General features: G+C 41.4%; 1 protein-coding gene and 1 long non-coding RNA gene across 3 annotated transcripts; both read left to right on the top strand.

The window, feature by feature from the left end:
- Positions 1 to 3,513, top strand: LOC127782451 (uncharacterized). Its single transcript, XR_008019178.1, has 3 exons — positions 1 to 1,191; positions 1,858 to 2,909; positions 3,149 to 3,513. It is a non-coding gene; the product is annotated as an uncharacterized LOC127782451 (long non-coding RNA).
- Positions 3,514 to 20,160: 16,647 nt separating this feature from the next.
- On the top strand, positions 20,161 to 26,431 carry LOC127782142 (serine/arginine-rich splicing factor SR45a-like). 2 transcript variants are annotated; one of them, XM_052309213.1, is made up of 8 exons: positions 20,161 to 20,311; positions 20,717 to 20,758; positions 22,131 to 22,153; positions 22,232 to 22,447; positions 22,831 to 22,939; positions 23,056 to 23,205; positions 25,067 to 25,121; positions 25,896 to 26,431. In XM_052309213.1, the coding sequence occupies exons 3-8, from the start codon at positions 22,131 to 22,133 to the stop codon at positions 26,210 to 26,212; spliced, it is 870 nt and encodes a 289-aa protein (XP_052165173.1). In that variant the 5' UTR covers positions 20,161 to 20,311; positions 20,717 to 20,758; the 3' UTR covers positions 26,213 to 26,431. The 2 variants fall into 2 exon arrangements, with proteins under 2 accessions (XP_052165173.1, XP_052165174.1); XM_052309214.1 differs by having other exon boundaries at positions 22,313 to 22,447.
- The last annotated feature ends 334 nt before the right edge of the window (positions 26,432 to 26,765 follow it).

The following is a 26,765-nucleotide window of genomic DNA, read 5'->3' on the forward strand; positions in this document are numbered from 1 at the left end:
TCCCCTTCTCAGTCCTCACACGTTCTCTTCCTCTCTCACTCTCTCTCCTCTCCCTCTCTTTCTCTTCCTCTCTCGGCGCCCCCGTCGCTCGGGCTGCCCTCCGCGCGCGGCCGCTCCTCCCCGGTGGTGGTGGTGGCAGCGGCGCCGACCCCGACGACGGCGTTGACGAGTGGGCGACGACGACGATGACACGGGTGGTGCCGGCGGCGGATGGCGACCTCGGGCAGGAGCGGCGATGGCGTCGGCGGGCGGCGGATCCGGCGGCGCCGCCCTCGGGAGGGCCGGATCCGCCGCCATAGGGAGTGGCTACGGTGGCGGCGGGCGGCGGCTCGGCGACCTCGGCTCGGCGGCCCGCCATCCCCTCCTCACCGCCGCTGACAACGACGACGACGAGGCGACCCTCCCCCCTCCTCAACACCGCGGCGGCGGGGGCGGCTCGGCCACCCCGCGCGGATCCGGTGCCGCCGACGATAAGGCAGCTATAGCTTTACTCAAAGTGATTTGGCAACAAGTAGTATAAGCATATGGCATGTCATCAGATGGATCTGTGCTTCGTAATTGCAAGCACGTTAACATAGTTTAGCTTAGCCTTAAAAACATCCCCTGCAGCAGGTTTGGTTGGTTGGGGCATCGATCTGTCATGTGAGAGGAGGAGAAGGTAGCTATAACTAGTGAAATGCCATCAGTGCAAACCACCACAAGGAATCAGGCATCAGCATCAGTCATCACTTGGATTTGTCTGCGTGTGTGTGTGTGCATCTTTTGTGCATGCATATATGGGTACTAGTATAACTTTATAGGAGGCATTTAGACACAGCCACAGCAGCAGTGTACTGCTCTGAAGATCTGCAATATATGTTGTTTGTTGTTGCCAAAAAGGAGAAAGTCCTTCACATCTATCACTGTCTAACTCTCCACCAGAAGCAATTTGCATTTTTTGCATTCCTCACCTCACCTCACAGAAACATAATTCTTGACTTGTAATCAAATTGAAGCCATGTTTGTTAATCTCATCAGAATTCAGAAACCATCCATCTTTCAGAAGAAAGTATATATATAAATCGTTTTGCCTGATCTCTGAGCATGCTTAGTTTCTTTGTTACAAAATGCTGAACCGAGCTGAACTGAAAATTTCAGAAATGTGCGATGTGCAGGTGGAGATAATCAGAGGAATATGACAAATTATGTTAGGTTAGGTTTCCTATCAGTTTATTTTTTAATTATGGTCTAGAGCAATCAAGTGTACTTACAAACTAAATTATATGCCCATGTTCAGTCTTTTGTTTTGTATGCAAAATGGGTATTGGTTTTGTCAGCAGTTATTTTTGTAGTTTGTAAATTTCAGCAAGTATATATTAGTTCTGTTAACAAATTTCAGAAAGTATATATTAGTTTTGTAAATGCAGTAGAATTGTCTTGGACAAAGTAGGAGTAGATACTGTAGGGCATATAAAGCACTAGTTCAGGGAGAAACCAAACTCTGCACAGTAGTTAGGTTTTATATTTTTGCAAATTCAGCAAGTAGAGGTCATTATCAAATTTCAGTCAATATAGGTTAGTTTATCAAAATAGTTTTGTCTGTATGTTTCAGTCAATATAGGTTAGTTCAATTCTCAAATTTCAGTAAAAAAAAGCTTTCTTATGTTACCAAAACATCAGTCAGTACAGATGACTTTCATTTATTTAGCATTAACCATGAGTTGTTTTGTAAGCAAATTTTCAGCCTTATGACAAACTAAAATTTGCACCCATCTTTTCAGAAGCGATTCGACAGTGTGGGAAAAGAACATTTTGTTAAATAGCAAATTTCATCAACTAGCTATTTTTTTTCAACTAACTGGGTTCTGTTTGTTGCAGGGTTTTAGTAACTGGTGGTGAGATCTGAAGAAGGTAGTAACTGGGTGGTGAAAACTATTCCTTTTTTTTTCCAAGGTTAGCACGCACAATGATCTAGCTATCTATATAAACAATAGTCTCAGCACTTCTGTTTAAATTACAACTTTTTGGTCTTGTATAATTACATGTGCTCACCTTTTATGACAAAGGTGATTCTTATTCTCTTTGGGATGGTAGCTTCTACATAGAAGGGTACTTTTAAGTTCTGATATAAATAATTTATGTGTTGGGTACTTGTGTAGCTGCATTTTGTTGGTGTGATCAGATATATAGGGCTGGAAGTGCTTTGTGTAGCATCATGACCTTAATGATGACTACAGAACATTAGTTAAATCCTTCACACATCCCAGAAATCTTCCTAGCACATATCCAATATAATAATAGAGCATAAAAAATTGGCCATGGTTTCATGTTTGGGTTCTACTGAAATCAGATCCATGTAACTACCTTGTAATCTGAACCGAAAACATAGTCAATAGTAGCTTCATAATATGTGGTCACCATATATGATTTTTTTTTTATCATCCACACTTTACTGTTACAATGGCTGAAAATTTGTCGATAAAGCACTACGTACACAGCCAATTGAGTTTGCAATTCAGTTTGTTTTGTCGTAGAGGGAAGGGGGAGGGGTTCTGCTTGCAGTAGGCTTACATTACTATGGCTATGTTTCACATGTCTTGGCTTGTATAACTCTATTGTTTTGATTTGCTATGCCTATGTTCTCTTTCTATTTAGGTACTTACTAGTACTATATGTTCAATTTGCAATGCCTATGCCTATGCCTGTGCCTCAATTTGCAATGCAGGGGTTCAAAGCTTTGTATGGCCATATGCAGGGGTTCAAAGTTTTGTATGGTTGTGGTTACAAATATTGTGCTACTAATGTTTGCTTTTCTATAGGACAAGTGTGAAAGAAACTTAACCATGAGAATGTTCCATACTATTCTATTGTTCCATGTTCCTTTTAACTGTGAAACACAGCAAAGGACAGGATCTCATTGACATGCCATGGTAAGATATCAGTAAATTGCTTCGCTTCTTTTTTACTGTTATATGAGAAATGAGTATAACTCCATGGTCTACTTTATGCATAAGTTACCTTTGATCTGTTCAAGTAGTTTGCAGTGTACTTGAATTCTTTGTTCATGGTTATGTACATAAATAAGTAGTTTAGATTAGATATTGTAAATTTTCTCTTTCAGCAGCTGAAACTAAACATGCATTTACAAATTGTTTGCATGTAATTTCAGAGATAAGGTTTGTTGTCTTGCTGATTCACGAAGAGATGGCAGTATGGTTGGTGTGATTTCGACACGTGACATTGTGTTTGGTAAGTGGACCTATGATCGTATTTGGACATGGTTGGGTCGGCCCATGTGGACATGTGACTTTGTTTTGGTCAGTGACTTATGGCTGGATATGGTGACTGATGTATTGAACTTGATTATTTTGCTATCTGGGTATGCATGGTCAATGTACTGATGTATTTTGTTTTGGAAAGTTACCTTGTAATGTATTTTGTATCAAACTTGTGATTGTATTTGAATATGTGAATGGGTTGACCCATATGTATTTGCAATGTATCATATGTCAACTGAATTTTATTGGATATTAACTGGGCTACAATCTTTGTGCTATATGTTTGTTGTTGGGTATATTGCTTGGGCCTTTATTGTCTTTCAAAATGGGCTTGACCCACTCATTTTTTTTGATACTACTGTAAATGGATTAATAAAATTGGGCTGAAATAGTGTATAAATCCCTCCTCAATTGGGCTCAGCCCATAAACAGGCTGAAAATATGCTACATCATGGATGGGCCAAGCTAAAATCTAGACGGGCTTGCCATTGGGCTAAGCCCATAATCATGTTGCTCACCACATGGGCCTTAATAGGCCACATGGCATCTTATGACGATTTTTGGGCTTGATGGTGACGAAAATGGACGTCATAGACTTACGACGACAGAAGGATCGTCACTAGATTAATGACCAAAAAATAAGGTTTCGTCATAGAACGTCATTAGAGAGACGCATGATAGGTGATGAATGGATTTTCGTCACGGGAGCGTCACAGATTACGGAACGTGACGAAAAATTCAATGTTTGTGACGTAAATGAAGCGTCACCTATCATAAGATCTCTTGTAGTGAAATGGCCGAAGCTCCGACAAGTATCAGTTTACTCTTTTTCTGGTCAACCCCCAAAAGCCACCTATAAAAAATATAAGATATATTAATTGAAAGGTTAAAACCAAAAGAAAACTGAACTGCCCTATATAGGACTATAGGTGCAGCATCTTTTTTCAACTGTCTATAGGACTGTAGGAGGTGCATCATAAAAATGCATCTTCACATATCATTTGCATGGCTGCTGGCGACAGGCCAAACCTAAGGCAGACAAGTAGCTGTTTATGCAGCTAATGATGGGCATAAACTATGCTGCTTCTCTGGCACAGGCAGATAGCAAAAGGTCACCAAACAAAGTAAAGCTTTAGGCATGGCATTTGGCAAAGTAAGCAAGCTGTAGATAGATAGACATACAATTAACAAAGGCAATCCATATCCACCATCTGAATGAGAGTTATGGAGGCTGGTAGTAGCAAAGTGATGTGATGAGAGGTTTGGGGACATTTGTTTACTGTGGTCTGTCCAGTATGTACCTGCGTGTTGTTGGCACATCTTCACTCACTTGCCATGCCTGTGTTAATGATGCTAATGATGGCCAAGCCCCATTTTCACTCACTTGCCATGCCTGTGTCTGTGGGTGACATCCACTTCTCTTCAGCCATATAGGCAACAGCATGTTCAGTTTGACTGAAATTATTAGGCTAATGCTTGCAGTACATTATTAATTTTTAGTATTTGGTAGCATTGTGTGACCGATGTGTAGTTATCAGTATACACAAAGTTTTTTAAGTTGACTACAGACTTGCTGAAAGTAAAATTATTACCGGGCAATATTTTTTAGCATGAACACCTACTACTAATTTGTTGCATACGAATTTTAAGGCTGCAGCTGTAACATTTCGCACTGTCCATTCTGACTTGTGCATGTCTAAATGTCACAGATCAAGAAAGGCGTGAGCACCTTCAGAAATGATCCTCTCAAGCACATTCAGCTGCACCACGCGGTGTTCGAGGGGCGCACCGTTGTCGGCAACCACTCAGACATTGCTGGAGCATCACCAACACAAGAACAAGCACAAGTTCAATGGCAAGCTGTTGATGTTGCGCAGCTCACAGCCGCTTACAGGTTTGTGTGACATATCAAGTTTTAATACTACATGTTTTTTTTACTGTAATGTTAGCTATTTCTCCTTTGTTTAAATTTTTCTTAATGAGCTAACCGAATTCGTATGTGACACTGTTTATATTTTCCAACTATTAATTTTTTAAAGAATTCGGCGATGAGTACCGGTGCGTCTGGCTCACACGGCACAGGAGGGCACACAAGCAGCGATGATGATGATGCCATCATCGACTTACTAGCTGCAACACTCAAATAAACGAGAGAGCTCCAAGGCAAATACCGGTTCAAATCGGTATTAGTTGGATGCTGGAAACAATGGCGAATCGAAGGCAATATAGGGCCATGTTCCGTTTGACGCGGGAGCAAATACACAGTCTACATGACCTGTTGGTCACTTCGTATGGCCTCGTTGGAACATCCGAGGTGTCTGCGCTAGAAAAACTTGGGATGTTCTTGTACGCTATGGCAGGAAATCGTCCGAACAGACATACGAACAATCGTTTCGTATGGTCAAGCTTAACTGTGTCAATTCACTTTCACCAAGTATTGATCCATATGAACGCGTTGGCGGGGAATATTTTGAAACCTGTGGATCCCAACTTTAAATGGTCAAGCTTAACTGTGTCAATTGACTTTCACCAAGTATTGATCCGTATGAACGCGTTGGCGGGGAATATTTTGAAACCTGTGGATCCCAACTTCACGGAAACTCACCCTCAGTTTTTGAATGAATATAGGATCAAACCATTTTATCAGTCAGTCGGTGCTGTGGACGGCACACTGACGATGGGAAAACCGGGACGGTCGTAATAGTAGGTCCGTTATCCGCAGATTGTTAGAGACAATTTAATTTAAATTCAATAAATAAATAAAAATCAGAAATTGCGAGTCCATTACTTCCAGAATTCATACATTTACATAGAAATTCTGTTAAATTACATCTCCATAGAGAAAACCCCTGATTAGGAATTCCAACGTAAAAAGAGAAAATTACATGACCACTATAAAGCTAAAAAGGAAATTCTATCCTAAAGCTCCTGATGTCGCAGCCGTAGAATTGTTCATCGCTTTTCATCCATATTTTTATTTTATTTTGGGCGTCAAAGTATTTTAGGTACCCATTAATTTGTTGGTTTTTGATGTCACTGTGTGTATGATAGCAGACTTGTATATAGCTTTCTTGTTTTGGCATTGTGACGCTATTTTTTTTATATATAGCGCGCATATATAAGTTGATGAATTTTTTTCAGCACTCGCGGGCCATAGCCAGACGAGTATTTATTTTAGTGCCAGTATCATCGACACGGCATGAGATTTTGGTGCAGCGAATTCGCATTGCCCATTTTAATTTTAACCACACCTGTATTACTACTAGCATGGCACTGTACCATGAAGCTTAACCGAAGTGGGCATTTGTTTGATTTATGGTCAATTATCACGATGCCGCTGCTTACTATGCATACATGGATTTATTTACAATTGGAAAGAAAATATACGTCACAGCAATTGCAGGGCAAGAATATTTGGATGCATGCATGTACGAATATCAAATTATTTTTTATACTGCACTTTATATATGGTGCAGCGAGTATACACTGTTTTCAAATATATGTATGCGGATGATTTTGAGATTATAATTTTTCACTCCAATTTGTATTACTACTAGCATGGCTCAAAGCCGTGAAGCGTAACCAAAGCGAGTGTTGGTTAATTTTATGGCCGGCCGTGATGACTCGGTGTAGTTCGTGATTTATCCATCATTTTGTAGATGAACAGATGGAAAGAGAAAATATATGCATGGGTACATCTATTTCCTATCTCTTACCACGGAAAGAAAATAAATGCCATCTATCTATATCTATCTATCTATCTATTATATAATAAAAGTCCATTAAACTCCCTAGAAACGCTCTTAAGCCGCCATGTGGCACTCCTACAAACGCTCCTAAATTGCCACATGGCACTATCTAATCTCACTGTTGATTTTCACTTAAATTGGTGTACCCATTATTTTACACTATTAGATTAGATCTATTATTAAAAATAATAACTTCCTCATGTATGTATAAGTTTGTATGTTACAAATGCTACTGCTTTCTTTCTGGACGTACAACGTTGTATGTAATTGAAAACAAAACTTTCCTAATCTTTGCTGGAAGAAAAAAAACATATACATGTACATATAAAAGACAGAAAAACATACATTCATAAAAATCAACGGTATTTAAAATATGATTTTTGCGTTTGTACGTAATTGAAAACAAAACTTTCCTAATCTTTGCTGGAAGAAAAAAAACATATACATGTACATAAAAAAGACAGAAAAACATACATTCATAAAAATCAACGGTATTTAAAATATGATTTTCTACAATATAAAGTGTTGTCGAATGGACAACTATGCCACGTCGAAAGGCGTGGTTCTCCCAACAGTAGTTGGAATGTAAAAGCAATTGTATTGATTTGTAAAATTTTTTGGGGATCCCCCCATTATATGGCCCTAGAGGTCTATTTATAGCCTTAGAGCAAGCTTGCACCTTCTAGGGTTTATGGTTACAGGGGATTTTACATGGTTGCCTTTATGAAAGGGACATTTACATGGGTACGCAGTGTCATTTGCATATATGGGCCTTTAATGGGCTGATAGGTTGGGCCTGGTCTATGGCGAACGGACCTAAAAGACCGGGGACGGCCTGTTGGGCCTCCTTGATGCCGAACTTGTCATGGCGAAGTCTTTGTAGTTCGCCCGAGATGCCTTTACTTTCGGAGTACCGACGCGGCTTTCCAGCCTTCGCCATCTTCGCTTATGGCTTTCGCCATAGGGCTTCACCTGAATGGTCTTGACGTCTTTAGCTTGAATCCTTGCTGGTACTATGGTTTCGGCAGGTCCGGCCAAAGGGCTTCATGGCATGCCTCCAACAAGCTGGGCAAGGGTGAGTAAGGAGCTTCGGCCGAGACCGTGCAAACTATACGGTATGGCATGAGGCACCCCCTTTCGGCCGATGTTCCTGCCGAAACCTCTTTTTAGACTCCTGTAGAAAAATATGAACACTGGCGTTCGCTTTTCGAGAATGGCGAAGCTGTATTATAACACTGGGTGATTATATTTTGCTAAGTTTGTCTGCTTTGCACGATTCTTGACTTATATTTTTTTTCTTTCCCCTTTTCCCTATTGTTTTAGCGGGGATTTTGCCGAAAGTCATGCGTTCGGCCCCCTTTCGGGGATTGGCGAAAAGATTTGTTGACTTTTCAGCTTTTGACTTCCCTTTTTGGCTCGTAGAATTTTGCGCTGGGAAAAACGCTTGTGTTTTGCGTAAGTTGAATGTAACGGCATTCGGTATCTTTATTCCGAAACAAGCTGTCGCGGTTTCAATGTTCGGCGAGCGATGCTTCTGCCGATTCATTTCGCCCCCCTAGCGTTTTCGTCGATCAGGCGTTCGCATTTTATGTAGCTATGTGGTTGTCAAAATGGCGAATTGGAGGCGAAGACATCCTGGTCGAACCTTAGAGGATTACGACCGGTGCCACATCCAGCGCCGCGATGACATTGCCACACTTTGATTAGACTTCGAAATGACTAATCGTCGAGCTGCTATCGCTTGACGTCGGTGTGTATTTCGCCTCCTCCTTCCCCCCTTAAAGTCGTGTACAGTATAGATGACGAACCATGTTCGCCGGACTTAGTAGGGGCGAGGCGAAAATGTCCTAAAACGGATGATGTAATATACTTATAAAATTTTTTACTCCTTTGTATAACACGTATGTGCTTTTGCCCGATGGAGCATGTGCATGTTTTTAAGTTTCTTTTCGCTATGATCGCATTTTGCAACTTGTACGTTCAGAAGGGCGAAGCGTGTCGGCCCCATTTTGTGTTACCGAAAGGAATTCACATTGACTTTTCAGCCCTCATCATTCGCTCTCGACTTTTGGCATATATGTCTAGAAACGCTTAAGTATTTGCATAAGTCGAGTGTAGCGACGATCGGTATGTTTTCCGAAAATGAGCTGTTGCGGTTTCAACGTTCGGCGAGCTGTGCTTCGGCCGATTCGTATCGCCCCCTTGGCGTTTTCGTCGATCAAACGTTTGCCTTGGGGTTTTTCCACGAAATATCATACACAAAAAAGGTGAAGACACCCATGAATTTTATATGACTGAGCGTCAGTTTGCCATTGCCCAGCGTCGACGCAGCATAATCCTTGTTTTTCCTTCTTCACCGCTTTAAAATTTTTTGTGTTGATCTAACAACTAGCGATGAAAAAGATGCTCAAGGGGGTAGTCCTTCGCCATTGAGGACTGCTTTTACTGATGAATCGGATGTAAAGTCTGAATGCCTTTTAGCGGGCAATGGAATTTATCTGTAACTTGTGCTTTTTGGCAAATAAATGAGGTGTGGTGCGTGCTACGGCTGTTTGGCTCCTACTTTCCCCTTTTTGCCTTTGGCGAAGGTATTTTTAGGTACTTTGATCGTTTTGACCGTTGTCGGCTTTCGGTCTTTTTAGTACTTCAACCTTTTTAACTGTTACCGGCTTTTGATCTTTTCTTTAGTGCTGCTAGGGTTTTGCCGTTCGTCCCTTTCGACTGCCCCGTTCGTCTGCGGGTGTGCAACCGATGCGAACTTGATTTCAAGTTTTAACCCCTCGCACATTTCCTTGGACTTCTCGGAGTCAAACCGCTTGTTATTGTCGGTAATGAACTCTTTCGGCACACCGAATCAGCAGAAAATGTTTTTCTGAACGGATTTTTACACTAGTGCCGAAGGTACTGCCTTAGCCCATCGAAGGCGGCTTGACACTCAGGTGTCCAATTGAGTTTGCCGGCCCCTCGGAGCATCTTGAAAAATGATAAATCTCTTTCGGCTGCTCTTGGGAGCAACTCCTTAACTCATTTTCACCCCCAGCCCTTGTCGCCGTACCTCGCTGGTACTGTGGCAAAGGACGTGGGTGTGGCGAAATCTGTTCGCCTGCAGCCCTTGGCGCCGTACCTTATTGGTACTATGGCGAAGGGCGTGGCGCGTGGCGAAACCTGTTCGCCCGCAGCCCTTGACGCCATACCTTATTGGTATTGTGGTGAAGGGCATGGGTATGGCAAAACGCTCTAGAGGCTAGGGTGGCCTCGTAGCCCCCCAGCTTGGAAGCAACTCATTTTCGCCCCCAGCCCTTGTCGCCGTATCTTGCGGGTACTGTGGCGAAGGGTATGGGTGTGGTGAAAGGCTCCAGAGGCTAGGGTGGCCTCGTAGCCCCCCAGTTTGGAAGCAACTTATTTTCGCCCCCAGCCCTTGACGCCATACCTTATTGGTACTATGGCGAAGGGTGTGGGTGTGACGAAACCTTTTCGCTCGCAGCCCTTGACGCCGTGTCTTATTGGCACTATGGTGAAGGGCGTGGGTGTGGCGAAACCTGTTCGCCCACAGCCCTTGACGCCATACCTTATTGGCACTATGGCGAAGGGCGTGGGTGGGCGAAACCTATTCGCCTGCAGCCCTTGACGCTGTACCTTATTGGTACTATGGCGAAGGGCGTGGGTGGGCGAAACCTCTTCGCTCGCAGTCTTTGATGCCGTGCCTTATTGGAACTATGGCGAAGGGCGTGGGTGTGGCGAAACCTCTTCCCCCGCAGCCCTAGACGCCGTACCTTATTGGTACTATGGCGAAGGGCGTGGCGTGTGGCGAAACCTCTTCGCCCGCAGCCCTTGACGCCGTACCTTATTGGTACTATGGTGAAGAGCGTGGGTGGGCGAAACCTGTTCGCCCGCAGCCCTTGACGCCGTACCATATTGGTACTATGGCGAAAGGCGTGGGTGGGCGAAACCTCTTTGCCCGCAGCCCTTGACGCTGTACCTTATTGGCACTATGGCGAAGGGCGTGGCGTGTGGAGAGACCTCTTCGCCCGCAGCCCTTGACGTCGTGCCTTATTGGCACTATGGCGAAGGGCGTGGGTGGGCGAAACCTGTTCGCCCGCAGCCCTTGACGCCGTACCTTATTGGTACTATGGCGAAGGGCGTGGGTGGGCGAAACCTGTTCGCCCGCAGCCCTTGGCGCTGTACCTTATTGGTACTATGGCGAAGTGCATGGGTGAAACCTCTTCGCCCGCAGCCCTTGATGCCATGCCTTATCGGCACTATGGCGAAGGGCATGGCGTGTGGCGAAACCTCTTTGCCCGCAGCCCTTGACGCCGTGCCTTATTGGCACTATGGCGAAGGGCGTGGCGTGTGGCAAAACCTCTTCGCCTGCAGCCCTTGACACCGTGCCTTATTGGCACTATGGCGAAGGGCGTGGGTGGGCGAAACCTCTTCGCCCGCAGCCCTTGACGCCGTACCTTATTGGTACTATGGCGAAGGGCGTGGCGTGTGGCGAAAAGGGTCCCATTTCGCCCTTTCGGTCTGGGTATCCCCACGGACGGCGCCAGTTGTTGTCGAATGGACAACTATGCCACGTCGAAAGGCGTGGTTCTCCCAATAGTAGTTGGAATGTAAAAGCAATTGTATTGATTCGTAAAATTTTTTGGGGATCCCCCCATTACATGGCCCTAGAGGTCTATTTATAGCCTTAGCACAAGCTTGCACCATCTAGGGTTTAGGGTTACAGGGGATTTTACATGGTTGCCCTTATGAAAGGGACATTTACATGGGTACGCAGTGTCATTTGCACATATGGGCCTTTAATGGGCTGATAGGCTGGGCCTGGTCTATGGCGAACGGGCCTAAAACACCGGGGGCGGCCTGTTGGGCCTCCTTGATGCCGAACTCGTCATGGCAAAGTCTTTGTAGTTCGCCCGAGATGCCTTCGCCCAAGATGCCTTTACTTTCGGAGTACCGATGCGGCTTTCCAGCCTTCGCCATCTTCGCTTATGGCTTTCACCATAGGGTTTCACTTGAATGGTCTTGACGTCTTTAGCTTGAATCCTTGCTGGTACTATGGTTTCGGCAGGTCCAGCCGAAGGGCTTCATGACATGCCTCCAACATAAATATAAAATATATTACTTAACAAATATAAATATATTTAGTTAAATTAAGATTTATAATAAATATCCAACCAATGTTCTTTTAAACCATCTTTTAAATCTATCTATTATATACTAAAAGTACATTAAACTTTTCTCTCAAATAAATTAGAGAAACCCAAGAAATCTACTCCCTCCGTATTTTAATGTATGACGCCGTTGACTTTTTAACCAACATTTGACCATTCGTCTTATTCAAATTTTTATGCAAATACAAAAATACTTATGTCATGCTTAAAGAACATTTGATGATAAATCAAGTCACAATAAAATAAATGATAATTACATAAATTTTTTGAATAAGACGAAATGTCAAACGTTTGTTAAAAAATCAACGGCGTCATACATTAAAATACGGAGAGAGTATTATATACTAAAAGTCTATTAAATGTCTTATAAACACTCCTACATTGTCGCGTGACGCTCTGATAAAATTAGAGAAAACCTATAAATTTAGAGTAAAAAAAGAAAACCATCCAACCTTCAATTTTCACTTAAATTAGTGGACCCTCTATTTTAAACATTGGATTAGAGCTCTTAAAATTCCCATGCTGCTACTCTCTATCCCGGAAAAAAACATAACGTGCTTACGTCATACGATTGTCTCCTTCCCAGGAAAAAAACAAAACTTAAATACCTACACCATATACGACTGAAAAAAGATAAAGCAAAAAAATAAAAAAGAAAACATGCACATGTACATAGTAGTATCGGAAAGAAATACTAATCATGAAAAATCATCAGCTTCAGCACTGATTTGTTGTCAACAACCTTTAATCTATAATTTTATTATAAATAATACTACATAAATATGCACAGCTAAACTTAATCGTAAACTTATTGTAGTGATAAATATATCATGACAAATGACACCAACATGTAATAGTTAATGCGATAATAATGTTTCAAACAATTTCATATCGTATTTTATGGTGTCAAATATCGCTTGACAAATATACAACGTTAATTTGAAAGTACATATGTAAAAATTAAAATAACAAATCTTAGCATTGTTTTTTTAGTACATCTTTTTAGGTCTATTTAATTTTGGAAGAGATTGAGATTCTCAAAGTATTTGGAATTTTTCAAAACTTTTCTTATTTGAGGTATGAGAAGCACAATTAATAGATTGATGAGAAAAATTAAATTAAATTTTAGCCAGTGATAATAAAACAATAGAATTTAGCTTTGGTTTTTAAGTGGATCTTTTTATGTTTATTTTGGGTGATATTGAGATTCTAAAAGTATCTGAAATGTTCCAAAACTTTTTGATTGTTATTTGAGGAGTGAGAAGCATACATGATAGATAGATTTGAAAAAAATAAATAAATAAGATTTTAGACAGTTATTTTGCTAGAGTACAACTCTTAATTCATCACGAGAATTATGTATTTTCTTTGCCAAGTAGTATTGGCAAAACATGAATAATCCAATAAAATACGCATAAAACTACTTTGGTGAAAATAAGTACATTCTTAGAATTAGTAAATGAGTCTCATATAATTATAAACAACATATGGTGGAAACAAATTTGGCGCTAAAGTATAAATCTTTATCAAAATATAAATAATGATATGGTGTTTTACATATTTTCATAGTGGTACTTCTCTTTAGCTATATATTTTTTAAGTAGTGTCGAATGATTGACCCCACTTATTTAAAAACATGATATTGTATGTATTCAATTAAAATTTGGGAAGTACTTATTACTAACTTCATGTACACATTTTGTCTATTCTCTACCACAAATCGACTCAAAAAAAATTTTTAATTTTTTTTTCATCACCCCTCCTTATATCTGTCCCTCTTTGTCATTCAATGCAGAGTGCAGTACTTGCTATGCCATCAAATATACGTGAAAGGCCATCATACGCAATGTAACTAAAGTGACATAGTTACCAATATAATCATTTGTGAGTGTACCGATAGTGTACTAAGTGTTAAAATTGTATTGTAGGATGGTTTTTAGGGGCATGGCTACATCGATGCGGGACCTATATGTTTTAAGGAATTACATACTTCATCCATTAGAGAGGCATTCATGTTTATTTTTTTAACGGTGTTATCATATTATTCGGTAGATATGGTATATTTATACTATTTATACATATATGTGAAAATAAGCGATGAAAACCAGGTTATGTAGTATTGTAGTGTAGATGAATTTTTTAGTGTATTATCATTTGTTTTAGTGGTACTAATACAGCTTATTTTATTAAAAGTGCACCTAACTCTTAAAACAATGATAGTAAGTAGTGATGACAAACAACCAGTTTATATATGATCAGTTCACATTAATAGTACATTAAAATCAATCATCTGTTTTATGGTAAATATATTTCTTTTTTATTGTAGGATGATCTAAATTCTCTTACACTACATATATAGTGATGTATGATTCCTTTTAGCATTCTTTTTTTTAATAACAAATAAGATAACAAATAGGATGATCTAAATTCAGCCTTTCAGATATTCTCGTGAATTATGATAACTGTGCTTGGAATGGCATATTCGTTTTATAGTGCTAATATTACAACTTATAACCATTATTATCTATCACTGCTTGTGTGTCAGCTTGCTTGCAAGACTAAAGAGGTATGGTGCTGCTGGTGTTTTGTCATATGGACTACTAAATACCGTCTATTATGTCATGACATCCTTATTAGTTTGGTAAGTAAGTCAATGATTGGTACTGTGATAGACCATTAATTTTTGTCTTGGTGTTACAGATCTGGAACCTTGAGCTCTGTAAGAATGTTGGTCAAGTGTAAAGTGATTGATATGTTGGTCATGAGAAAGAGGGTTCAGTTGGTAGCTTGATGCATTAACACAGGGTCAAACAACTGCACATTTATTCGGGCCATCGGATTGAAAAGAGAATAACTGAATGACTTACTTTTCAGGTTTTATTTTTCTCCTCCTCCTGTTAAGATGGGTTATGCTGCGTCATTAGAGAGGTAATTGCTGCAACCAACCCCCATTCCGCACACGCATGCATGCAAGCAGGTGCACACAGGGATTTCTGATTATAATTAGTTCTTTTTGTTACTAAAAGCAGATTCCTGAAGTAGATAGCAATGGTATGGGCTGGCAATCAAGTTACTAAAATTCTTTCATAGGCCAACGGATCTAGGATCCCTTTACGACTTGCGACTGACGCTTTGGCATCATCGAGGTCATTGTCGCTTGCGCTGTCGCTACGGTGGTCTAGGTCGTTGCCGTTGCAGTCCTCTTCTTCCATGCCGATGGCCGCAGCCGGTTTCTCCAACAGCATCTATTTGCATGGTTTACCATTGGGACTCTGGGAGTATATGTTATTCTTCAGTAAGTCAACTTGCTTGTGTCAGATTGCACAAATAGATTTTTTTTTTTGACTTGTGTTAACCGTTGGATGAGAATCTGAGATTGAGTTACATTTACAGAAAAGTCCCTCTCATTTTCATGTTTGTAATCAGGCCTCTCGCTCTCCGATCCCCTGACGAGGCGACGACGCGGCGGGCTCCCGCGAACCTGTTAGGGGATCGAAGCAGGGTTCGTCAGGCCGCGACGGAGGGTGAGATTTCGTGCGGATCGCATTCCGGAGACGGAGGCTACAACCGCTTGGTCGTTGTCGGGGATTGGAGATGCAGTTCTGAGAGGCCGCAGCGGCGGCGAGCTTTCTCTGGACTTTTCTCATCCTGATATCAGGTAAAATCAATATAGGTAATCAAGAACCTCTCGAATTGTTTGCTTCAGATCAATAGTGTGGTTTCTGACTTCTGATATGCAACGTGCAGGGATCGATGCAGCAGTATACTCACATTTTGTGGTGTTCATATCTCCTGATCATTCATGATGATTCTGCCCTGGTAAATTTGGAGGATTTTTTACGCCATTGCCATCTGATCTGAGTGATCAGAACTTTATGAAGTATTTGGAGCAGAAAATGCAGAATCAAATTGTATAAGGATATCAAGGCATAATGCGACATGGATGAATCTGAAGTCTGAACTCGCCTGGTTGCATGCAGGTTCGGCAACAATGCCCAACATCTCTGATTGTCAATCAATGGTTCAAGGCACGATCCTCATCACAATGGCACTGAATAGATCAAAGGCTACACTAACAAGAATCCAAGCATGATCGCGATAGCGGGTTCGCGGCATCCACCAGGGAAAAATAAAGAGGGAAAAAATAGCAAAAAAAAAAAAATCCTACATGGATGAACATACTGACAGCAGACATCAAATATCCTCATCCTCCTGTCAGTTGGTTGATGCTCTACTACAGCCATCTCTTTTGAGTCGAGCATCTATGAGAATGACAGACAGCTGGAGAAGCACTTGCAGAAGCATCAAGAGGTTGCTGCTTCTAACATGCTGCAGCTTCCACGAGAAGGCCGAGTCGACCTCGATCATGATACCGAATCTGCATGTTCCGGGGTCTCGGCCAGTGATCGTTGCGAGGTTCGAGAACCCGCAGGCGACATTGTCTTGATCGTTCTTCTGGTAGTAGTCGGTGATGTAGTAGCTGCTGAATCGGTACGAGATGTTGCTTCTGGTGTCCACTCCCCCACAAGATGTCTTGTAACCAAGGCTGGAGCTACGTTATTATACTATATTTACTACTACCTCTATATTTTAATATATGACGCCATTGACTTTTTATCTAACGTTTGATCATTCGTATTATTCAAAAAATTTACATAATTATCATTTATTTTAATGTAACTTGATTCATCATCAAATGTTTTTTAAGCATGACATAAATATTTTTATATTTGCCCAAAAATTTTGAATAAAACGAATGGTCAAACGTTGATCGAAAAGTGAACGGCGTCATACATTAAATTACGGAGGCAGTATGATATTACTCCCTTCATCTATTTTTGATAGTCATATTTCCAAATCTGAAAATTTTATTTTTGATAGGCATATTTCAATCCAACAACCTATCATCTTATTGATTTTCTCGAATTTAATACGTGACTCTCTATTCTTCCACACATGATTGGCTACATGGGCTTTGAGAAATGTAAATATTAATGAATCGCTTGTTTACGAGGAATGACTAGTAGCATGTTTAAATGGATGATAAGTAGAATTACTTATTCTTGGTCTATGTGTTAAGATGAAATATAACTATTAAAAGTAGATGGAGGGAGTATCTGCTAGTGTGTTCTTTCGACCGCCTGCTTAATAAATCTTCTTAATTACAGCCTGCTACGCATGATAGTTTTCCAGCCAACTCTGTACAGGATTGGCGCGCCCAGCCCTCTAGTATGGACTTACGAGTAGTGCATGGGCTTCTAGCTCCTATCTCGTGGCCTCTAATTGATGACTTTTTCGAATTTATTCTCTTTTATCTTAATTCACACTTTATTACGGAATGAGAAATATAACTACACCTCAATGATAAATATTAAATGTTCATAATAAATTTTAGCCAAACTCTCTAAAATGTAATAAGTTCATAATACTCCCTCCATTTAATTTTGATAGTCATATTTCATCTTAGCACACAGACCAACGATAAGTGATTTTACTTATCATCTATTTAAACATGCTACTAGTCATTCCTCGTGAACAAGCGATTCATTAATATTTACATTTCTCGATATCCATGTAGCCAATCTTGTGTGGAGGAATAGAGAATCACGCATTAAATTTGAGAACGACATTAAGATGATAGGTTGTTGGATTGAAATATGTTTATCAAAAATAGATTTTTCAGATTTGGAAATATGACTATCAAAAGTAGATGGAGGGAGTATTTTTCAAGGCAAAATTAGGCATACCATTTTTTTTTCACGTTTTAGTTTTCTTTAAGAAATGTTTTTAAACTAAGAATTTATTTGTAGCCTAAACCACAAATATTTTTGACCGAGCATTAAATACCCTTTCCGTCTACGATTCATGAAAAAAATATTTGTAGGTTCTTGTTTGGCACAGCTCCAGCTCCACCTCTTCTGGAGCTGGAGTTCAGCCAAACAGTTTCACTCCACCTAAAACAGGAGCGGAGCTGAGTGGAGCTCTCTCACAAAATGAACTAGAAAGGTGGAGCTGAGTTTAGTCAGCTCCACAACTCCACTCCAGACCCAACTCCTAGAGCTAAATTTAGGAGTTGGAGCTCTACCAAATAGGCCCTAATATTCCTTATAGAATCTTCCTTCCCACTCGAGTTAAGTCTAGGAAAATTAGTGTTCAGTGATATGTAACATACATATTACTAGCAAGACGTCCATGGTGACTTCGTTAATCTCAACATATACCAGTGTAGTTTTTTCGAAGGTGTTAATAGGGATGCGTGTATATTTATAGGGTGTTTGCGCACGTTGTAAGCCTATGCTTGTGCTGAGTTTCTTTCTTTTTTCTCTTTTAAAAAAGAATATTTTTTTGATAGGAAATAGTAGGAGAGGCTCCTACTGTGAAAATATATTAAAAATAAGAGATGTTATTTACAAAGGGAAAACAAAAAATATTTACAAAACAATTATGAAATTAAGTCTATCCATGATTGATACGATGGTTTGTCCTCCTCCTCCACTCTATGCATAAGTTCTGAAAAATAATATGAATGAAAAAACTATCGTATCCCTCAACAAAGGATTGAGGATTTGTTATATTTTGTATGCAATTATACAAATTTCAAACACTTTATATTTTTGGAGAGCGAGAGTACTTATGTCATGTTAGTCACAGCTCCAGATCTCAAACCCACGGCACATTAGAAGTTTCTAAATTAAAAATCATAGTAATTTAAAATTTTCAAACTTTTTCAACAAAATGAGTCGTGAAAAAAAAGAAAAAGTACGAATTACCCCCCGAATTATCGCGGTCAGCCGAATTCCCCCCTAAACCCGAAAACCAGACATGACTCAACCTGAACTTTCAATACCGGACGAATTACCCCCTCGACCCAATCCAGAGCGGTTTTATCCTACGTGACGCACACGTGGCAGCCCAGTCAACATTTTCTTTTTTAAAAAACATGGTGGGGCCCACCTGTCATGTATACTATCTCTCTCCTCTTCCTATCTATCACTCTCTCTCTCTCCCTCCCTCTCGGTGAATCTCTCTCTTCTTCCCCTCTCTCTCTCCCTCTCTCGGCGAGCACGGCACCTGGGATGCGAAGGCGGCGGTGGGGCGGGATGCGGAGGCCGCGGCGACGCGGGATGCGGAGGCCGCGGCGACGCGGGATGCAGAGGCGGCGGTGGATGCGCGCGGGACGCAGAGGCGGCGGCGGCGGCTGCGCGCGGGACGCGGAGACGGGGACACAGTTGAGCGTGGGACTCGGAGGCGACAGCGGCTACGCACGGGATGCGGAGGCGGCGCTGTTGCGCTCGGGACGCGGAGCTGGTGGCGGCTGTGGGCGGGACGCGAAGACGGCGGCGGCGTGGGACACGGAGGCGGCGGCGGCTGCGCGCGGGAGCATGGCACAGTATCGTGTCGAGCGGCAGCAGCAGCATGACTCTGACTCCGACGGCACCGACGACGACGAGGATGAGGAGGAGGGATTCGAGGCGTCACGGCACCGTCCCGTGAGACCACCGTCCAACCCCGCGCGCGTTCGCCCGTCCGCTGCCACCCTCCACCAGCCGCACCTGCCGCTGCTGCTCGCGCCGCCGCCCGCGTGAGAGAGAGAGGGGAAGAGAAAGAGTATGACAGGTGGGTCCCACATCTTTTTATAAATAGAATGCTGACTGGACTGCCACGCGTACGTCACGTAGACCAAAACCACCATGGATTATGTCAAGGGGGGTAATTCATCCGGTTTGAATAGTTGAGAGTGAAGAATGCCCGATTTTATGGTTCGGGGGTAATTCGGCCTACCGCAGTAGTTCGGGGGGGTAATTCGTACTTTTTCAAAGAAAAAAAAAACCCACCTCCAATCTTGTGCACCGGTGCCGCATCGCTGCTCCTCCTCCTCTCCATCCGTCCGTCCATCCGTGCGGAACCAATCGTACGGCCACAGTGCGCCAAACGCATGCACACCCTATCCCGAAATACACATCACGCTCACGGGGCCCCGAAATCCCGAAATCCCCCACCCCACCCCTCCTCTTCGCCTCGCCGCCGCCGCCGCCGCTCCTTCCCCTCCATCCCACGGCCAGATCCGCCCCCTCCGGCGAGCTCCACGGCCCCCGTCCGCCGCCGCCGCCGCCGCCGCGCCCCCACCCCTCACGTAAGAGACCCTATCGCTCTCGCCTCCACCCCTCGCCCTTCCTTACTCCTCTCTCGCTCGATCCGCCCTAGTTTTGCTCTCTTCTTCTTCGCTGCGGGCGCGACTCGATCGGAGGATTTATTTATTTATTTATTTTTTTTGCATTTACCTCCTGTGCGTGCTCGTCTTGTCCGTACTTCCTCGGATTTGGTCGCTACCCGCTAGGGTTCGATCCGCCCGTTGGCAAGATCTGGGTTGTTGTAAAATCGTGTCTCTGAATAATCGACTTTGTATAATCGGTAGGACCGTAGAAGGATCTCGAAGCTCGGAAATTATTTGAACAATGAGAAGATAGGAATGGGTTTTTGTTTAACTCGCATTTTTTGTTGCTAATATTTGACCGATTTTCATCTTGTTTCCTTCCAGGTGCACAGCAGTTAACTAGTTCGTGGGATTGGAGGATTTCAGGTACCCACCGGCCACCGCTGCTCCGCTGCTTACCTTAACTCCTTTTAAGCCTTGTTCGGACATGGGGATGGAGGTGGATTTGGAGGGTGTGGAATTATTCCCCCTCATTCCCCTTCGATCCCTCCCTCTTGGGGATTAACCCAACAAGGTCTTAAGTGAAAATTGTAGAGGGAATAGGAGATGAAATGATCACAAAAGGATCAGCCTAGATTGAAATTTCTTGCTTCATCTTCAACTTTACTTGCCAGAAAGAGATTATGTGCTGCGGTTACACTAGACAACATTCCATGTTTGGCTAATTAACTGTTCATTTAGTCTGGCATAAATGCGCCTTTTGTTTCTTTACGGTTCTTATTGCTAATTATCAAGCTGTTGTACCATATTAGTTTGTGCTATTCTGTTGTGGCTTTGTTTCTTGATTCATTGTCAAGTGTTTGGGCATTCATGTGCATTATTTATTCATCATACTATGTTTTTGTGCTTGCTTTGTATTACCATTTCATTGTCCAACGTAACTAATGAATACTTGAGTGTTGTGTTGCACCTGTTACATTTTTTGCATCGTTGAACAGTTTTTACTTATTCCCATACAACTATACAAGTAACTAGAATGGAATCAACTTGGTAGATATTTGTGTGCAATCGTTTTACATATGCCTAGTGTTTGAAAAGCGTGATAAAACACCCTCACCCAAGTTACTCTTGACCCTAACATGAACATTTTGTATTGCATTCAGTTGTTGAGCCAATGTAATAATATGTATTTTCGCTCAGTGTTAAGAGCCCAATATAACAACATAGATTATTGCTGTAAACCAGGATGAATATGTTTGTCGAAAATGTAACCCGAGTATAGATATGAGATAAATGAGGTTCTTGATGGCAAGATTGTTCATTCAGTTCAGCATATTCACGTCATGTTATGGACATTACTATAAGAGGTTAAAGGGCATTTATATCATATATTCTATAAACTCCACACTAATTTTCATTAACCTGCCAATTTTTATACCTTATTAGAATAGTCTATTTTTATCACGTCACATCAATTTAAACTGGTGTAACTATCTTTTAAGTTTGCATTGCTGGTTTTTTAGATAAGCACACTTGCCTTTTCTAAAAAAGTAAGATTTGATGCTGATACTCTTGTGTTCACAATTTAAATGAGTGCTTGCTATATATAGGCTTAAGTATGTCTATGATTCTTTTCTTACCATGAAAAGTATTGCAGCATAGACATTTATCATTCATAGCTACATCTCAATGTTTACACTTCTGTTCATAATTATTTAGTTGTTTTTTGTCAAATGGTTTTTATGTAATTTAGTTGTTTTTTTATATCTGATGTTTTTTTCCTCTGTGTTCTTATTAGATGTCGCAATCCAAGGAAGTGAGGTAAGTTTTTCCTATGATATCTTCCACCAAACAATCTTTATTTTTTATGCGTTGTAATCAATACAATTATATTTTCAGGTACACTGCACGTTCTATTACACCTCCTGCAGATAGAAATGGCACTTCAAAGTCAAAGTCACCCACTCCAGTGAGACGCAGTACCTCTAGGTCACCTCCTCCAAAGAAGAGTGATTCAAGGTCTCCACCTCCAAGGAGGCGCAGTACTTCAAGATCTCCTCGCCCTAGAAGACATGGCAGATCAAGGTCAAGGTCAAGGGATAGGAGTCGCTCCAGGCATGCACATTTCTCAGTACTAGCATCATTTTTGTGTGATGCAATGGGTCGCAGCTAGATATACTACAAGTTCAATAATATACAATGCTACAAATAAATGCATATCTTCAAATGTAAAACTTGCATACATGATTATATGAGATCAATTCCTCACTTGTTGTATACACATGTGCAAAAGTAACACTTACATACCTATATATTTGTAACCTACCAATACCATTAACTGATTAACCCTCAGCTTCCTCTTTTTAGAGCATAAGATCAGTTTGTTTGCTGAAGGATCATGATATATTAGTTGCAGTATCTTAAGTTGCACATTTTAATTTTATTAGTTATTATGCAAAGCTACATAGTACTGAGTTTCAGTTATTGATCTTGAATAGGAGCCGAGACGATGATTTAAGAAACCCAGGGAATAACCTTTATGTGACTGGATTATCCACTCGCGTAACTGAAGAAGACCTTGAGAAGTTCTTTAGTAAGGAGGGAAAGGTATTGTCCAAATTTTGTTAATGCATGCATTATTATCCTGATTATGATTCTCATTTATCGGATTATCAGTTCTGGAAACCATTTTCACACTTCGCTAATTAGTATTTAATTTTCAGGTTCAAAGCTGTCATGTTGTTCTTGATCCTCGTACGAAAGAATCTCGTGGGTTTGCCTTTGTAACTATGGATTCCGTTGATGATGCAAGACGTTGCATAAAGTACCTGCATCGCACTGTACTTGAAGGTCGCCTGGTCACTGTAGAAAAAGTAAGATGCATCTCACACTAACTGATAAAACAGTTCATTATCCCTTTGCTTCTGTATTCCTATCAATTAATCTGGGTAGGTCTGTTCTCATGTTTTGTCTATGTTTTATCCTTCGTATATTTGTGGGAAGCATTTCTAGAATATAAGAACCATATATACCAACTGCAAATTCTCAAGTACTTTTTTCCAACATGACATGATAATCTGTTCTTTTTTTTCCTTATCTTGAATCTTTAGATGCATTAGTGACATCCTGGTTTCTTCCTATGAAAACTGTACTTTTAAATTGAAACTTGAATAACTATATTCAGATCAGTTAAGAACTTTGGTAAGTATTGAAATGTGGTTGGGACTTAAGAATGATGTAGTATGAGTAAACTAGTATGTCAGTGTTCGGATACTAGACATGGTCTTTTTTGGGGTTGAGCCTAATTTGATATTTTTTTTATAAAATACTTTTATGGTATACAAAGTACTAAATGTAGCTCATTCTAAAGAATGGTACATGATTGCTTATAACAATAATATGTTGTGAACAACTTGGAAGCATGCAAAATTATCTAAAGCATCAAAACACACGTAGCATCGGATTTTGTTCACAAACGTACTCCCTCCGTCCCAAAAAGAATCAACCTAGGTGGGGATGTGACCCCTCCTAGGATGTCCTGATACATTGTCCCAGGAGGGGTCACATCCCCTCGTAGGTTGATTTTTTTTTGGGACAGAGGGAGTAGGATCGATATTGTTGTAGCAGGATCATCCTAGAGATCCTACTATCAGGATGGGATATTACAATGGCCCTACCAGATATCGATACTACTGGTCCATCATGATATGTATTGAAAGGTTCTGGCTGGACTGTGATGTAATAGGATCATACCTGAAGAGATGTATAGGGAAGCTACAACCTTGCAAGTAAAGACGGTAAGAAAAACTTAAGTTTGTCTTGCGGGCAATAAATATTCAGGGGAGCCCACCTAGGGACTGTACACAGGTGAAAGGATATAAACTAGACGGAAATAGTTTGTGTTGTGCTCTCATGCTGTCCTAGTGTGAGAATGGAGAAAGACCTCTTCTCTGCCTGTTCAAATGGGGTCTTAACTCCTCGTGCTGACTTCCTGAACTTCCAGTTTATATGGTGAGCTGCCTCGACGTCAACCTGGTTGGTGCATGCCATGCTCTCTTCGACCATGGTTGACACCAATCCGCTTGTGCTGCTGGCCTGTTGGTGCTTATCACCAACTCCACCAAGCTCATCTTCACCGCTTATCGTCTGCACCTCCCTCACCAACATGGCTTACCCTCTCTGCACCAACCTGAGGGCTGATGCCACTTAGCGGTTTTGGAGCGTTGAACATGTGGCATGCGTGCTTTGCATCACCGACTCATCATCACCAACCTCGACCTCATCATCCAGCAAGTTCCACACGTTGTCTACATCGACTGAACTTACGTGCCGCTGACGTGTCACGACAACACCACTCAGGCTACCGTACTGATGCATGCTTCATCAACATGAATCATATGATTGGATGCATACAAGAGGCAGCATCCATTGCTTCACCATGGCTTCATCAGTAATGGAGATGGGCAAAACTCGACTTTGATTGAGCTGAAATGCAACGTAAAGTTATTCCCATCTACTTGTATCACAGGGATATTTGATAGCATAGTTTTAATGATTTGTTATATTATTTTTAGCAAATGGATATACTTAATTTCACTTTTCTTATGTTGATATTAAGAAGCAATTTATGTCCGAACGAATATACAAATTGGTCCCAGGTTCCTTCTGCATGAAGTTGACCATTTATTTCATCTTCAAGAATACTAACATTTGTGCAAACTATCTTCATGACAGGCTAAAAGAACTCGGGAGAGAACTCCTACACCTGGAAAATATTGTGGCCGCAGAGGTATGTACATGACATCCTTTCTTTCTTTCTCAAGTGTTTTTTTGTTACTCATATTGCTTGGATTGCTGCTATTAGTTATTACCTAGGATTCAAGCTTACAAGGATCAAAATGCCATCTGCCTCTTTACAATGTCATCCAATAAAGTTGAACACTTGAACCAACACATAGAAGATTAGCATGGTCCCTGGACTGTTTGTTTTTTACTTTTTAGTCAATTCTTGATTTTATTTTTCAGTAATAAACTAAATCTTTCCCCTTCCCATAAATAATGAGCTCACTGTACCTGAAGAGGCTGCTGCTTATTTGTGATTTGTCTATGGAATTTTGTGTTAGATACATTTCGAAGTTCCAAGTTCCAAGTACATATTGTTGCATAGTGGCAAGTCACTTTTCTCACTAGAGGGAGCTACAGTATTTTTTAAGTCTCCAGTACATGATTAATTTTAGCTTCAACTATCTGGTTTGATAAAAAAAAAATGGAAGTATATACCCCTAATTAATGAGGCTATGCCATATTTTCATTAGACTGTTCCTAGCCTTGTAGAATTTCTCTTGAAAAAAAATTATAAAAATCTTCAGTTTAGTTTCGTTGATCTGTGACAGGCTTACTCTCCATGTCCTGATTCATAATATTAGGATTCGTTACATCCCGTACTAGATTAACTTATTCTGTTACATCTCATTTTAGATTAACTTATTCTGGGACGGAGTTTGTATCAGATTTCAACAATATATGTGATATTATAACCAGATGTTCATTTTGTGTAATTCAGGCTCTCAAAGAAGTTCCAGGAGCCCATCACCTTACCGGTCTCGCAGAAGGGAGCGATCTCGCTCAAGAGATCGTCAGAGGGACCGCTCACGCTCCAGGGATCGCCGCAGGGACCGCTCTCGCTCGAGGGATCGCCGCAGGGACCGCTCTCGCTCGAGGGATCGCCGCAGGGACCGCTCGCGCTCAAGGGATCGTCGCAGGGACCGTTCGCGCTCAAGGGATCGTCGGGGCAGCTCTCCACATGACAGAGATTCTCACAGGAGGCGTGGAGACAGGTCCAGGTCACCGGCTACCAACGGGAACCCCAAAAAGGACTAGCAAGTTTTCCCTTCGGGTGTTTGTAGGACTGGATTTCTGTTTCCGGGATATTATTGAGTACCGGTGTGAACTTAATGGTTCAGTATCAGACAGCGTGGTATGGAGTCTCCTAGCAGCTTGGCTGAAATTTGGTTAAGCGCGTTATCCGCTTACTTTCTGATGAGAAGATATTATATATTGTTATAACTTATATGATATTTCAGTGTGTTCTGGGACAAACCGCGAACGATTGAACTTTGTGGAATTCATATGATTGGTTGCTTATTCAACTGGATTGTTTCGTCATTTTGAACTCATCAAAATGCACTTGCAATGTAACGGACACATAAAAAGATTATAAGAGTATCAGTATGTTTAGGACGAATTTTCAGGCTTGTACTGTGTGAAGGGAGAGAGGACTTGAGACTGAACAAACTCAAGGCGCCTACAAATTAGGTGTCCGATTTTTTTTTAGATAGATCGGGTGCTATTTCACCAAGTAGATAGATCGGGTACTATTTTACCAAGTACATAGAACATATTTCACTAAATAGATTGAAAATGTTTCAGTCTT

The sequence above is a fragment of the Oryza glaberrima genome, chromosome 8, assembly GCF_000147395.1.
Source record: "Oryza glaberrima chromosome 8, OglaRS2, whole genome shotgun sequence".
In the NCBI taxonomy this organism is placed as follows: domain Eukaryota; kingdom Viridiplantae; phylum Streptophyta; class Magnoliopsida; order Poales; family Poaceae; genus Oryza; species Oryza glaberrima.